General features: G+C 42.8%; 1 protein-coding gene across 2 annotated transcripts in view; it reads left to right on the forward strand.

The window, feature by feature from the left end:
• The first annotated feature begins 13,304 nt into the window (after positions 1–13,304).
• scn4ba (sodium channel, voltage-gated, type IV, beta a) overlaps positions 13,305–14,847 on the forward strand; it is a 28,569-nt gene continuing 27,026 nt past the window's right edge. The window contains exon 1 of one of the 2 annotated variants that reach the window (XM_079611273.1): positions 13,305–13,925. In XM_079611273.1, coding sequence (XP_079467399.1) covers positions 13,835–13,925 — 91 coding nt within the window. In that variant the 5' untranslated portion in view covers positions 13,305–13,834. The remainder of the gene's footprint in view (positions 13,926–14,847) is intronic. The other variant, XM_079611274.1, reaches the window with a different exon arrangement.

The following is a 14,847-nucleotide window of genomic DNA, read 5'->3' on the forward strand; positions in this document are numbered from 1 at the left end:
TGTTCCAGGCCGGATTATATTATAACGGCGGATTTTGCCAGGCGCACGCCAGGAGCGATTCACAGCCGAGGAGACCGACGTTCTCGTCAGGGTCGTAAAAGACAGAGAAGTGACAATGTATGTAGATGGGAGAAACCCACCCAAATAAGCTTCGGTTAAACTGGCGTATAATAATTTGGGTAAATGTGTAAGCTAGATTTATGCCTATTTTTTCACATCTTCATGGACACAACAATGATTTCCCTCGTGTGTTAATATTTTTCCTTGTAATAATGTATGATTAGCAAAAATGAAAACGGCTGCGTCCGTTTAGATTAGAGAATCAAAGTGTATGCGCGTTGTTCACACACTACATAATGGCCAAGCACGCGCCCTTAAAATAGCATATGAATGATACAAAAAGGAATGATACATGCGTCGGTGTACAAAGTCAATTGTGCTGGGTGCAAGATAGGGCCCATTGTATTTACTTGTGATGAATCACATGTACTGTAATGTTGGGGGTGCTGCCACTGTGAGCCAGCAAGACAGATGAAATTTAAACATCTGGTGTAAAAACCCTTCAGCAAATCAATCTCGCTGCAATTAGTCCGTTTTTACAGTAGATACACAGATGTGCTTGTTTAATCTTTTTCTTATTTATATAGGTAATTATGTGTATAATGCTCAAATAGCTTTATTTATTTATTCTAGAATGACCAAGTCAAATTCCTCATAGGACTAATTTTGCCTGGTGTCTAACTTATTCGCACTCTTATGTGTTATTTTTAGAAAAGGGCAGATATTATGTGTGTTTAGATTTTGGCAATCTCACAATTATGTTTTTTTACTTAATTTTCCTATTGTATTAACTGTTTCCATAAGGATTCCTCTTTCGATCTTCTCATCGACATGTGATGTCTCTAATATTACAAGAGTAAATTTAGAAATGTTTCAGCAATGCTTGGATCTGTGCTGGTGAAGAACCAAATGTTGTTGGCTGTTAGCGCGCACTTTAAGAGTTTCTTTGAAAAGCTCCACTCTCGTCTGTCCTTTTTCTTGAGAGAGGGAGGACGTGGACCTGTACCCCGAGGTTTGGGTCCTGCTCTCGCTGAGGCTGGGAGGAGACTGAGATTGTGGGGCTCTTTTAGCTGAAGCTCGCTGATGAGTTTGAGAGAGGTATAAATCTGTTGCACTCCTCAGCGGCTGACAAGTGTGAGCTGCTGGAAGAAGATGTGTTATCTTTCACATCTTCTGATCTAGCAGCAAGTGTTCTGTTGAAAGACATGTTGAAATGTCTGAGCCCTCCTTGCCTGCCTGCCCCAGAGAATGTTGAGCTGATGGACGTTATGGAACGCGCTACGGCCAGACTTGATCTGCCGTACGAGCGCAAAAAGGAAACAGCTTGTGGGAGATTAGATGAGTGTTTTTTACCTGGACATAACTGCACAGCTACCGTGAGTCTTCCATGTTTTCATGATCTCCATACTGAGATTGAGAAGGCATGGATAACTTACATTCATCTTCATCAGCGTGTGAATCATGCGTGGCTTTTAAATGGCCTCCTTTATAAATAAATGAGCATCGAGTTGAGGGATTCTCTGTCCGCCTACTTAATAGACTTATTTTAGTAAGAGCTTGGTTAGTACTTCCCTCACTTGAGGGTTGCTATTCAGAGTACTCCCCTATAGCTATGTTTATGCTCTGTAGGTCCTGGTGAACCCTCGGTTTAAGCAGTGTCACTCCCCTTGCTTAGAGGCTCATTATGTTGAGTCTTACTTCCCAGGTTTTCTGTCTCTAGAATCCGATGTGGTGTGTGTTATAAAACCACACAGAGACACAAAGGCTGAGGATACACATGCAGTAGTTTATTTAGAGGGTAATCCGCAATCGAAAATCCAAACACAGGCTAAGGTCAAATACCAGCAAGACAGTCAATAAAATAATAGAGTTGAGGAAACACAAGCAAAGAATAATTCAGGGCAACGGGCAGGATAAATCAAGACACAGGAAAACAGGATACAATGGCTGAGAATTACAGATATAACATAACGCAAGACTTAACGAAGTGAGACTGAGAAACCAGGCTAGATATTGGCAGAGGTAATGTGGTAAATGAGACACAGCTGTAAACACTCATAGATAGTTAGACCAGGCAGAGAGTTATGGGTAATGAAGTCCTTAATAGTGTGGCAATAATATGGGGTGGAGTTCCCTCTGGTGGCAATCAGGGACACTCCAGCTGGTGAACGTGACACAGCCCCCTCCTAAAGAGCGGCCTCCAGATGCACCTAATATGGTCATAGAAGTCTATGAGGGTGGAAAAGTGGAGACAGATCAGGGGGCGGGTGGAGGGCCAGATCCATGGAATGGAAGAGGAACTGAAGACGAAAGAAGAGCAGAGAACCAAGGTGGATCAGGTAGGGCAGGTGGCCTGGGCGGGTCAGGCTGGGCAGGTGGCCAGGGCAGCGCAGGCTGGATTGATTTTAACCCCAGCGATGCTGGAGACCAACATGGTGGAGCAGATGACAACCACAGCAGATCAGCCTTGACTGAACATTCCCACGGCAGAGCAGAAGATCACCACAGCCGAGTTGACGGGACTGAAGACCCCCACGGGGGAGCAGAAGACCACCTTAGTAAGACTATAGACCATCATGGCGGAGCAGGCAGGGCTGGAGACAGCCATGGTGTAGTTGGTGGATCTGGCGGAACTGGACTACCACGGCTGATCAGGTGAAACTGAAACAAATCACAGAGAGGTTAGCGTTGACCTCAGGGGCCGGGTCAAAGCAGGCAGGGTGTTCCATATTGACCTCTGTGGTCATCTCAGGGCAGGTTGGAACCTCTTCCAATGACATGACATGACCTCTTATGTCGTTTCTGGGCAGACAAGCAGTTCAGGAATGACCTCTGCTGTCGTGTCGGTGCAAACAGGCGATTCAAGAGCGAAATCCATGGTCTGGTCAGGGCAGATTAAAAACTTGGGGACGACCACAGTGGTCGCATCAGGGCAGACCGGAAACCCATGGATGATCTCAGTGGTCCCATTAGGACAAACAGAAAAATCTGGGGCTGGGGCGAGCTCTGGAGTGGCGCCCATGTTGTGAATAGGCTCTGGTGTGGGAACCACAGGATGGGAAGGTACAGAAAGCACAGTACTAGCAACCATTATAACAGGACATTCTGGTGACAACTGGACCAACTGGACCTGGTTTACACACGCAACTGCATCACAGACAACATTTTGGTGAAACCTCTCCATGGTTCTGATCTTTTCCTCATTACTTTCAATCTACAACTCACTACCCATGCTACACCAACCCCCCTACTAGTTACTTTCAGACGAAACCTGCGCTCACTCTCTCCCTCCCATCTCTCCTCTGCTGTGTCATCTTCTCTTCCCTCACACTCACACTTCTCATCTCTGGATGTTAATACCGCAACAGATACTTTATGCTCCACTTTAACTTCTTCTTTAGACAATATCTGCCCTATCTCCTCCAGGCCAGCACATACTACTCCCTCTAACCACTGGTTATCTGAGGTTCTTCGTGAACACCGGACTAAACTCAGGGCAACAGAGAGGAAATGGCGCAAATCAAAAGACACAACTGACCTTAGTATGTATCAATCTCTGCTCTCTTCCTTTGCTGCTGATGTTCATGCTGCAAAATCTTCTTATTTTCACAACAAGATCAACAGCACCGCTAACACACGAACAAGACATTCAACTCTCTCCTCTGTCCACCTCCACCACCACCCACCTCCTCTTTAACTGCTGATGATTTTGCCAACTTCTTCACCAACAAAACAACAACTATCAGCAGTCAGTTCTCAGCTCCACACACACAGGAACCCAGTCCAACCCCTCCCACTCCCAAACACCTTCTCTCCTCCTTCTCTCCACTAACCGAGGAAGAAGTATCTAAACTTCTCCTCTCCAGTCACCCTACCACCTGCCCTCTTGATCCCATCCCCTCACACCTTCTACAAGCCATCTCTCCCACACTTCTACCAGCACTCACACACATCATCAACTCATCCCTCCACACTGGCACTTTTCCTACAGCATTCAAGCAGGCTCGGGTAACTCCACTGCTTAAGAAACCCACATTAAACACATCACTCTTAGAGAATTACAGACCTGTCTCTCACCTACCATTCATTGTGAAAACACTTGAACGAGTTGCCTTCAACCAAGTAACATCCTTCCTCTCTCTGACCAACCAACTATACGTAAACCAATCTGGCTTCAAGAAAGGGCATTCAACCGAGACTGCATTGCTGTCAGTCACAGAAGCCCTACGGATCGCAAAAGCTGCCTCCAAATCATCAGTTCTCATTCTCCTGGATGAATCTGTCTTCTGCCTTCGACACTGTGAATCATCAGATCCTCCTCTCCACCCTCTCATCACTGGGCATCACAGGAACTCCTCTCCACTGGTTTGAGTCCTATCTCACAGGTAGGTCCTTCAGGGTCGCATGGAGTGGCGAGGTATCCAAAGCACATCAACTGACTACAGGGGTTCCTCAGGGTTCAGTTCTTGGACCGCTCCTCTTCTCCATTTACACCACATCACTGGGACCCATCATACAGGCACATGGCTTCTCTTATCATTGCTATGCTGATGACACCCAGCTCTACCTCTCATTTCAACCTGATGATCCCACAGTAGCTGCACGTATCTCAAGCTGCCTGGCGGACATCTCGGCATGGATGAAGGAACATCACCTGCAGCTCAACCTGGCAAAGACTGAGCTTCTCGTCCTCCCTGCCAATTCGTCTCTACAGCACGACTTCACTATCCAGCTAGATTCAACTTTAATCACCCCATCAAGGTCGGTCAGAAACCTTGGAGTAACATTTGATGAGCATCTGACCTTCACAGACCACATCACAAAGACAGCTCGATCATGCAGGTTTGCACTGCACAACATCAGGAAGATCAGGCCCTTCCTAACTGAGCATGCAACAGAGTCCTGCACGGGTTCGGGTACCCGACGGGTGACCCGCAAATTTTGCTCAAACGGGTGGGGAAACGCGGGTCTAAACACGGGTTCAGTGAGATGCGGCGCCTTGTAAAAGGTCCAAGTGATCTGAGGGCGCGCGCGCTTCCTGGTGTGTGACGTGTGTGCAGACTGGTGCATAGATGTATACACTAGATGTCGCCTTGGCTACGGCAGTTCATTGGAACGAATGTCTTTAATGCGAAATCTAGTGTATACATATCTATACACCATTCTGCGCACACGTCACACAGAAGGAAGCGCGCGCGCTCTCAGATCACTTGGACATGGCTTTGTTACAAGAGGTAAAAACGATATAAATACTGTTCGTTTTCTCACACAAACCGCTCGTTTCGTGTCTTAGGCCATCAATGTGTACTTACATTTACGAGTCATTAAATCATGTTTCATTTGGACTTCTCTGTGCGTGCTCTTTGAGGTGGACCCCATAGACCTGCATGATATGACTTTCAGACAAGAATGGTTTGACCTAAAAATATCAAAATTGAAAATACTGTGGAAACAAAGACACCTACATCTTGGATGTCCTTGAGGTAAGCTAAAACATATCAAAAATTAATTTCAAAGTGAACTATCCCTTTAATGCAAACACAGCCACAGGGGAAAAAAATAATATTTTTATTAAATAACATTTGAAAACCTGTATAAACTGAACACCAAATAACAATATTAACTATTGAGAGGTGATGACTCGTTCATGAAAACGTCACAAAGAAACGGGAAAAGTAGCCTAATGATTATTGAATAGGCTATGCCTATGTCAAATATAGCCAGGACAGGAGACAGAGCTGTTTTCTTTCGTTTTGAATTGTTTTGTTTAAAAGTAGGCTACACATTTCAAGCTTTCTATATGTTTCTCAGGTCTGTGAGGCATGTAGCTTATACGCTGAGTTTCGTTAATTTCCAGTTCATGCGCCGTTGATCCGTGTCCTGATGCCTGCTATAGGCTACTTCTTATTTATTAAATTCAGACAATTGGTTATAAAACATCATTTAAAATTAAGATAAAATTAATACAAAACGAAATTCAATTTAAAGAAAGGCTTTATACAGTAAGAAACTTATAATGAAGTGGTCAATAATGTCTGCCTCTGTCTCCCGACATAGGCTATTGCACAACGTATGATCTTAGGCTAGGCTACTATGCTTTTAACTTCTCATATAATTAATATTGATGGAACAATATATAAATATATATAAAATTGTGAAGCTGATGTGCTAGACGAAATTGAATTGTTTTGTGGTTAGCCATGTAGGCCTAGGCTATCGGCTTTTTGACAGCTTCGGCTGTTGTCCTTGTGTTAAGGTGAAAAAGTGTGTCTATAATGTGATTGACTAAACTGATTTTATTTCGGGTGCGGGTCGGATCTCGGTTCTATTTTAAGCGGGTCGGGTCGGGTTGCGGATTTTAATTAGTGCTGCTGTCGGAAAACGGGTCGGATGCGGTTTTAAGCCCTGCGGGTACGGGCGGGTGCGGATTTACAAAATCGGACCCGTGCAGCTCTCTGGCATGCAACACAACTTCTCGCCCAGGCCTTGGTTATCTCTAGGCTTGATTACGGCAATGCTCTTCTGGCCGGTCTTCCATCATGTGCAATTAAACCTCTACAAATGATCCAGAATGCTGCAGCCCGTCTTGTCTTCAACGAGCCCAAAATGGCCCACGTCACTCCTCTGTTCATCTCTCTGCACTGGCTACCACTCGCTGCTCGCATCAAGTTCAAGGCATTGACGCTTGCTTACAGATCGACCACAGGCTCAGCTCCCTCCTACTTTCACTCGCTCCTACGAGTCTACATCCCTACCAGAAGCCTGCGATCGGTCAATGAGCGACGGCTCGTGGTACCATCACAGAGAGCCACAAAATCACTCTCCAGAACATTCTCATTCACGGTTCCTTGCTGGTGGAATGATCTCCCTACCCTCGTCCGGAATGCAGAATCCCTGACCACATTCAAAAGACAACTGAAAACTCATCTCTTCCGTGAGCACTTGACATAAAAAAAATAAAAAAAATAATAATAATAAAAAAAAAACTCTCCTTTACCCTCCCTTGTTTTGGCTTATGCTACTCTGAGCAATGCCGGAACTTTATATTTTGAGCACTTCTTGCGTTATTTTTGCCTCTTCACGATGACTCGCTTGCTGTAGTCCTCAGTTGTAAGTCGCTTTGGATAAAAGCGTCTGCTAAATGACTAAATGTAAATGTAAATGGTGACCGTGGTGGGCTGGGGCTTGGTGTGTCCTGCCACCAACCCACCCAAAAAAAATTGTTTTAAGGGAAGGATCATCCTCTACTTTCCCAACAGTGAAGGAGAACCCAACTCAACTACAGTGCATAATCCATAAATTCAATCAGCGACCCTCAAGGACCATCACAGTTGAGCTTAGAGGTCAGAGAAATTTGCAATGTCTAAGAAGTCCTGGATGTAGTCCTCAAGGGATTGATTACATTGACACAGGCAGATGATTCTAATTGCTGGATCCAATTGATGCTAAGTCTTCTGTTATGAAACTGCATGGAGACACGAAGGCTGAGGATACTCATGAAGTGTTTATTTTTAGGGGCTAATCCAAAATCGAAAATCCAAACACAGTCTAAGGTCAAATACCAGCAAGACAGTCCAAAAGGACACACAAGCAAAGAATAGAAGAATCCAGAGCAACACGCAGAATGAATCCAAACGCGGGAAAAGAGGACACAATAGCAGATGATTGCAGACATAACATACGCATGACTAAGCGAAGAGTGACTAAGAAACTGGTTTTTGCCTTTCTGCAATACGTTCTCATTGTAGGGCTCTGCTAGAGAGCTGAGTCTAGAGATTCTGTTTTAGCAGACAGGTTGTAGGCTGACTAGGTTAAGATAGAATGATGTCAGCCCCCATTGTTATTCTAAGGGTCGATGCTCATGTACCCCTAAAGTGATAGGCCAGGGTCTTTTTTTGTCATTTTTTGAGCTCTGTACTGGGTCACATCTTTCCGTTTTACCTTGCAAGGCTTGAATGGTAAGAGTGAATTTGCTGAATGAGGCATGCAGCTTGGGCAGTGGTCATAGGGAGTACTGTCACCAACAGCAAAATATTGGTGTGTACCTTTGGGGAATTTTACTCTGACAATTAGGACGTTTGAGTCTTTAGGGCTTAGTCACAGCCAATCTAGCATGCCTTCCCCTCAGCATGGCTAAGTGGGCATATGTTCCCCATTAGCGTCCTAGGAAACAGTAGCCTACAAGTTCCCATTCGGAAGAGAACATCTCTAGTTACAAATGTAACCTTGGTTCCCTGAGAAGGGTTCTCGTTGCCATGCTTCTGGGCTGCCTGTGTGGTCCCTTCAGATGAAGAAGTGGATGACATTTTCTCTATGTGCCCTTCTTATACCTCACAGGGACATAATAGGCTGTCGCCAGCCAATACAATTGTCGCGTTTAAACACATCCTTAAGACACCGGTCATGCTGAGGGGTTCCCCATTAGTGTCCTAGGACGCAGTGTCTCGTTCCCCTTCTCATGGAACCAAGGTTAAATTTGTAACGTGAGACGTTAGTCGTTTTTCATGCGCATGAAGAAATGTGACTAATCACATACTGTAAGTGTAATAACACCGTTTGAGGCTTGCCTATATCAAGCTTAAACTGAAGCATTTTTATTATTATATTTATTTTTATTTATTTTTTTGCATAGCAAATCATTCAAGTACTTTATATTTGTACTTGGATATATTTTATAACTCTGGTTATGGACAAATAACGGTAATTGCAATATTAAATCACATTTTTAAATAAACTAATTGAATAATTATATCAATAGAAGCTCTTATTTGATGAGAATTTTAATACGCAAAACAATCTCTTGTACACTGATATTTTGCAAGACAAGCTTTGTCACATCAAAACCTCACCTTCAACTCTTAGTATTTGTTTGTATAATAATAACTAAAACCATGCTAAATTTCCCCATGAATTGTAAGTTACTCTTTGTAAGTGTAAAGATTTGAAAAAGTGTCTCATCAGTATATACGTTTTTTACACATAAATAATGTATTAAAGTTCTGTCAGGAAACCTAAAAATGTGCTTCACGTGGTAACATCTAAGTTAGCTCATTTAATTGATATAACGTCACTGAATCAACCTGACTGACGCAACAAAAGTCATTTTTATTTTTCGGACCAGTTACAAATAGTTCCTTAATGCCTGGGACACATGAAACATTCTAAGACTGAACTGAACACACTTACAGAAAAAAGAGGTTCCAACACCTGGAGCAGATTTTAAACACGACTATGAACACAGATTGAACGCAACTGACTCTGAGCGTTTAGGCATGATCAGTCGCAAGTATCAAATTCCATTTATAATCGGCCTTACAGTTGGTAAGTGTGTCCCCAGCTTAAGGAAACAACTTCACAACTTTTTTAAAGCACTGCAATAAATAATAATGTAAAAACAATGAAATAACATTTACACAGACATTAGTATTAGTGAAGAGAGTTTAAAGATATTCAGATGCGTTTATTCACAGTACAGCAAGATAAAAATTGCTTTTACTTACCCAGTTTTGAACCATCAAACAAGAAGTCTTTGCTCTTACATTTTAAAGTGCAATTCTGTAAGTGAAGCCTGTCCTGCACATTAGTCCAAACTTCTCCTCCCCATCACATTCCACGCATCATAAAGTTGTAGAAAAAAGAGGGAGCAAAAGAGAAACAGAGGTAGGGAGGGCTGCATCCTCCTGCAGACACTCTTGTAGTTGTTCCTGGGATGCTAAAGGTCTGAAGAAACGCAGCATTGTATTTTTAATGCAGAGTGAGTGAGTAAGAGAGAGAGACTGAGAGCGGAACACATAGAAGGAGATTCTAAGGTCACTGTTAAGCACTTGAAATGCAGAGACTCTCTTACTCTCTACCTCTCCGGCTCGCTTTCTCCCTCCTCCTGCTGTTCTCCACACCTCTTCTCCTCCGCCCCTCCCCATTCCTCTCTGCCTTTTCCGTCTGGCGAAGTTTTGCAACATCATGCTCCCCTTGCTGGTGCAGTCCGGGGGAGTCCAGCATCTTCACTATTACGTTTGTTTATCATTGATAAACAAACGTTTCACCTCCAGGATGCAATTCCAGTATTTGTAAATCATTAGTTTGATAGGACAATTCGACGTGTGGCGTCCCGTATGTGACTTCCAGGTAAAATCTATCCATCCATATTAAGGTCACGGTAATAAAACATTATTTTCTTTTTGTCTTCTATTGAATCAATCCGAAGCCAATGGTAGTGTTTCTTGCTCCAAAGAGTCACCAACCTCTGTCTTGTTAATGCCTTTCTCCATTCTTCAACTATGAGTGGGTCTCTCTTGTCCAATCTCTCTCTCTCTCTCTCTCTCTCTCTCTCTCTCTCTCTCTCTCTCTCTCTCTCTCTCTCTCTCTCTCTCTCTCTCTCATTCTTACTGGTTCTATATACAGTAGATTGCAATATGGGAATTGCTCTCTCTCTCTCTGAATCTCCACCCTCACACAAGCACATACACATATGCTGTGATATGGACTCCCAAGGTCACATTGTGTGTGTGTGTGTGTGTGTGTGTGTGTGTGTGTGTGTGTGTGTGTGTGTGTGTGTGTGTGTCCGACCACAGGGGGTTGATATTGAGTGCTCTCCTGTAAATCACAACGACCCACACAGGATGACATTCTTTCAGTCAGATATCTGTGTGTGTGTGTGTGTGTGTGTGTGTGTGTGTGTGTGTGTGTGTGTGTGTGTGTGTGTGTGTGTGTGTGTGTGTGTGTGTGTGTGTGTGTGTGTGTGTGTGTGTGTGTGTGTGTGTGTGTGTGTGTGTGTGTGTGTGTGTGTAAACATCTCTGTTTAGATCAGATGTCTGTGAAACAGATGCTGTCTCTTTTTTTGGTATCACATCTGCATCGAGCAACAACCTCGTTTTTTCGCAAATGTTCCCGAACAAACCTAAAGATTCAGAGTCACAGTCATCAAATAAATAAATAAAAAACAATAAAATGTATTAAAATATACAAAAATCTTTTCCATATATTATTATAAACCAACCCCATATGTACTCTTACCTATGCAAAAAGCAGTAAGTAAAATGTGCAGCGGTCTAATAGAATGACCCACCGTCATTTTAGGTAAAGCAAACTTTAAAAACAACAACAACATTGACTACAATTAGTTTGTTAGGTTTTAAATTTAAAAAAAGTATATATTGGTCAAAATAAAGTCAAAATGTGAGCACCTCGTAGCGTCTTGAAGCTCTAACATTTGCAGAACACTGCTTGATGATCAACTAATGGAATACAATAAATAGACCACAATTTGAGGCTGTCCTATGCCTTAGTTTGATAGGTGAGTCATAACTGATATGTTGTTTCCCTTTTAGACCACAAGTCCAAACCACATGTGCCTTGAATGACCAAAGCAATTGACTAGTCAAGTGTCATAGTCCATAAAACTCTGACCACAAGGGCCCCAGTCCACTTCTCCATGTATTAAGCTTTCCATTTTAACAGCTGGACTGCTGGCTCATCTGGCGTTCAATCCAATTGTTACAATTCTGGGGGGATGAGACCCAGATAATCAAATAATCTATGGGATAGTGCATTTCAGATTGCTTAGACTCAGAGCCAGGCCTTTTATCGAAATAAACGTAGCTCCACTTTTCAAATGACGTTGTGGAGAAGAACCAGCAATTCAGATTGGAAGACGTGTGGATGACATGTAAAGCAAAGATTAACGATACATTAATGGCTAATAAAACAAGAAATAAACGCAAAAAATCTGTCTGCACTAATGTTATAAGTACTTCAAATTTCACTTAATACACAATATACAGTTTTGCTCATGGATATCCAATTAGTGCCTCATGCATCTATCTCTCAAAGATTTTATGGCACCAACCTTAAAAGCTTTAAATTATGTTTAAATGACAATGTGCACCCTGGAGAATTTGCATAGCATTCAGCCAATCAGAGCTAGGGATTTTAGCCAGCTTCTGACATGTTTGTGTGCAATATGCATGAGAGGGTCAATGAAAATACTGCGGTCTGTGGGTGTGTTGTATAAAGCTGAGGCTACATAATGCTTAGCTCGACATTTTATCAAGCCAGGAATGTCTAGTACGTATGTAGCTTGTGATATGCTTTAAAAAGGGTCTTGCTAATCATAAATTAATCATTTTTCTTTTATTTTTTTAGCTAAAATAAATAACCATTGACCTAAGAAAATAAAGTGTTATTTATTATGTGTTATAAAGTACAAATAAGTTGTTTTATAATGTTATTTTATTTATAAATGTTATTTAATCAATACAAATAACATTTATGAATGCAATCTAAATTATTATTATGGGGACCAGGATATACATTTCCTAGAGGGAAGATTTGCACAAACAGCCAATCAAGTGTTTACAAGCCTAAAATAGCCACTATGGAAAACAAAACTGTTTAGATGCATTACAACAGAGATTAAAACGGCATCATAAATTATGCACATAAACTATTTGATATCCTGAATGAGCCCAGCTGGGATACTACAGGACTCTCAAACGTCCATTACTTCATATTTAGTATTTCAGTCAAGCTAGGCAGTGTTCGATTTAGCTTCTCTTCCTGGAACTTTAATCATTGATCCAGTCCTGCTTTTGTAGGATGGTTTGTGGTTGGTTTTACTTCAGACCTGGCAAAGCTCCAAAGAGAGAAACAGACTGAAAGAGGTAGACATCCATAAGAGGGAGGAAAAATCACTAAGGGAATCTTTGTAATTTCTTAATTGTTTTTCCTAGATGTCAACGAGATTAAATAGGGACTTTTGTTCGCTCCTGCTTCTCTTTTCTAGATAGGCTTGGAATACAACTTGAAACTGAAAACTGGAATATATCAAATTATATATAACAAATAAATAAAAGGAAATTCATTACAGGGACATTTTTGACCCCTATGGTTTAAATATCTGGACATTGTCACTTATAGTGGCATTTTTACCCCGAAACGTGATTAATTTCTGACCTTGCTCCTGAGATTTGAAAGAGCAATCTCTAAAATAGTATTGTGGGCAATGCAACAAGCTCAGACAGAAAAGTAAGGGAGATTACATTCGGAAGGCGGCAGTAAATGAATAATAATAGCGTATACGCAGATATAAAAACAGAAAGAGTATGTGCTCACAGGCACTGGCTATAACGGGACACACTGAAGGTTTTATGATCTCCACAGATGTGATTAGTCTAAAAGACAACCACCCCCCCACAACACACACGCATCCCCTCCTCATACACTCTCCCGCCCACCCTTATTTCTCTCTCTGTCTCTCTCTCCCTCTCGCTCGTCCCGTACCTCTGCAGTGGCTTATTCTTTCCTGCGCCGGCTACAGACACACACCGCCCCCCTTCACCCCTCCTTCAATATGCTTCTCTTCAGGGGTAAGACCAACAGTCTCTTCCCCAGACTGAAAGTGGAGCTCTGCGCCGCAGCTGCTGCTGAATGAATGCAGCGTTTCCTGCGTCTACCAACCACGCAGAGTGAGAGAGAGAGTGTGTGTGTCAGCGAGACACTGCCGCAACTGAGAGCCACTGATCTGAAGATCAGAACAACGGATCAGGTCCTGCCTTCGTGTTTCTCGCTCTCTAGTTCTTTCTCTCTCCCTCACCGGGACATACTGCAAAGGGAGATTTAGGACAGGAAGGTACTCCGCAAGCCTTCCCCAGCTGAAAGTCTTTTTGAATTGATTTTGGGTCTCCCTCAGATCTAAAGTATCCTGCCCAAGACACACAGCGGAAGACTCGACCAGGGACAGACAGACAGACAGACACAAGAGGGCAGACGGTCTGACATGGAGTTACAACGAGGTAGATCCTTCCTGCACAGGTGTGCGGGGTCCGGCGATGTAGTCCACGCAGGTCTGGTCGTCACACTTCTGATCGGTAAGTCTCTTGTAATCTTTCCCGACTATCCCACCCTTGTACCCCTCTTTAGCTGTTGACTCTAAAGCCCACCGTCCTACGCTTTCCAAATGGGACGGCTGCCAAAATGCTGCAGTTTTTGCATGGCTTGCCTAACTCGAGACTTTTTAAACAAGCCGGGTTACTTGTTGCTGTTTGTGGAGCTTGCTTTCCTAAAAGATCTCGGGTTTCAATGTCTCGAGAGGCTACAGTCTGGGAGGACTAGGTTCTCTCTCATACCGCTGGTCAAAGAGAGGGATAGAGGAAGAGACAAATCATGTAAAAGCATGCATGTCGCGTCGGTATGTGGTACATATCAAGAGGGCATAATCAAGTTGGCATCAAACCTCTTAAATCAGTCGATATGGAATGTGATCATCAGTCCCACTTGTGCATTTTGGTCCATCGAAGTTCATTCTTGAACGTCTTTACCTCCAGTGCAGTAAATACACCTCATTAAGTTACTGAAATAAATAATCAGATGACTTTGCCCTTTCTTTTCAATCACCCTTCCAGCTATGTCCGTAGTTCTCTGGGCCGGAACCCTGTAGAGTTTGAGGGGGAATATGCCCTCCCCAGTCGATGTTGGTTTTTTAATGACTGATTCTTGAACTTTTACATTTGGTACCCTTTGATTACATTCTTACTGAAAGAAATTCTTCATATTTTCTTTTTTCTGCATTTACTTTTATATCAATATCCGACAAGCTCACTTGTAAAAAGCATACGCTTTATGTTTGTGGGATGTGGCTAACTGCTTGGAGTGTCTTTATGATGTATTACACTGTGCGAGTCTTGAATCACACTGCACAACAGTATGCTGAGCTCACTGAATTTCGCAGCTGAATTACATTAATTCTTTTTGAGCAGGTGGGCCTGATTCTTCCAAGCAAGCCCCCCTCCC

This window comes from Phoxinus phoxinus (genome assembly GCF_949152265.1).
Source record: "Phoxinus phoxinus genome assembly, chromosome: 4".
NCBI classification, from domain to species: domain Eukaryota; kingdom Metazoa; phylum Chordata; class Actinopteri; order Cypriniformes; family Leuciscidae; genus Phoxinus; species Phoxinus phoxinus.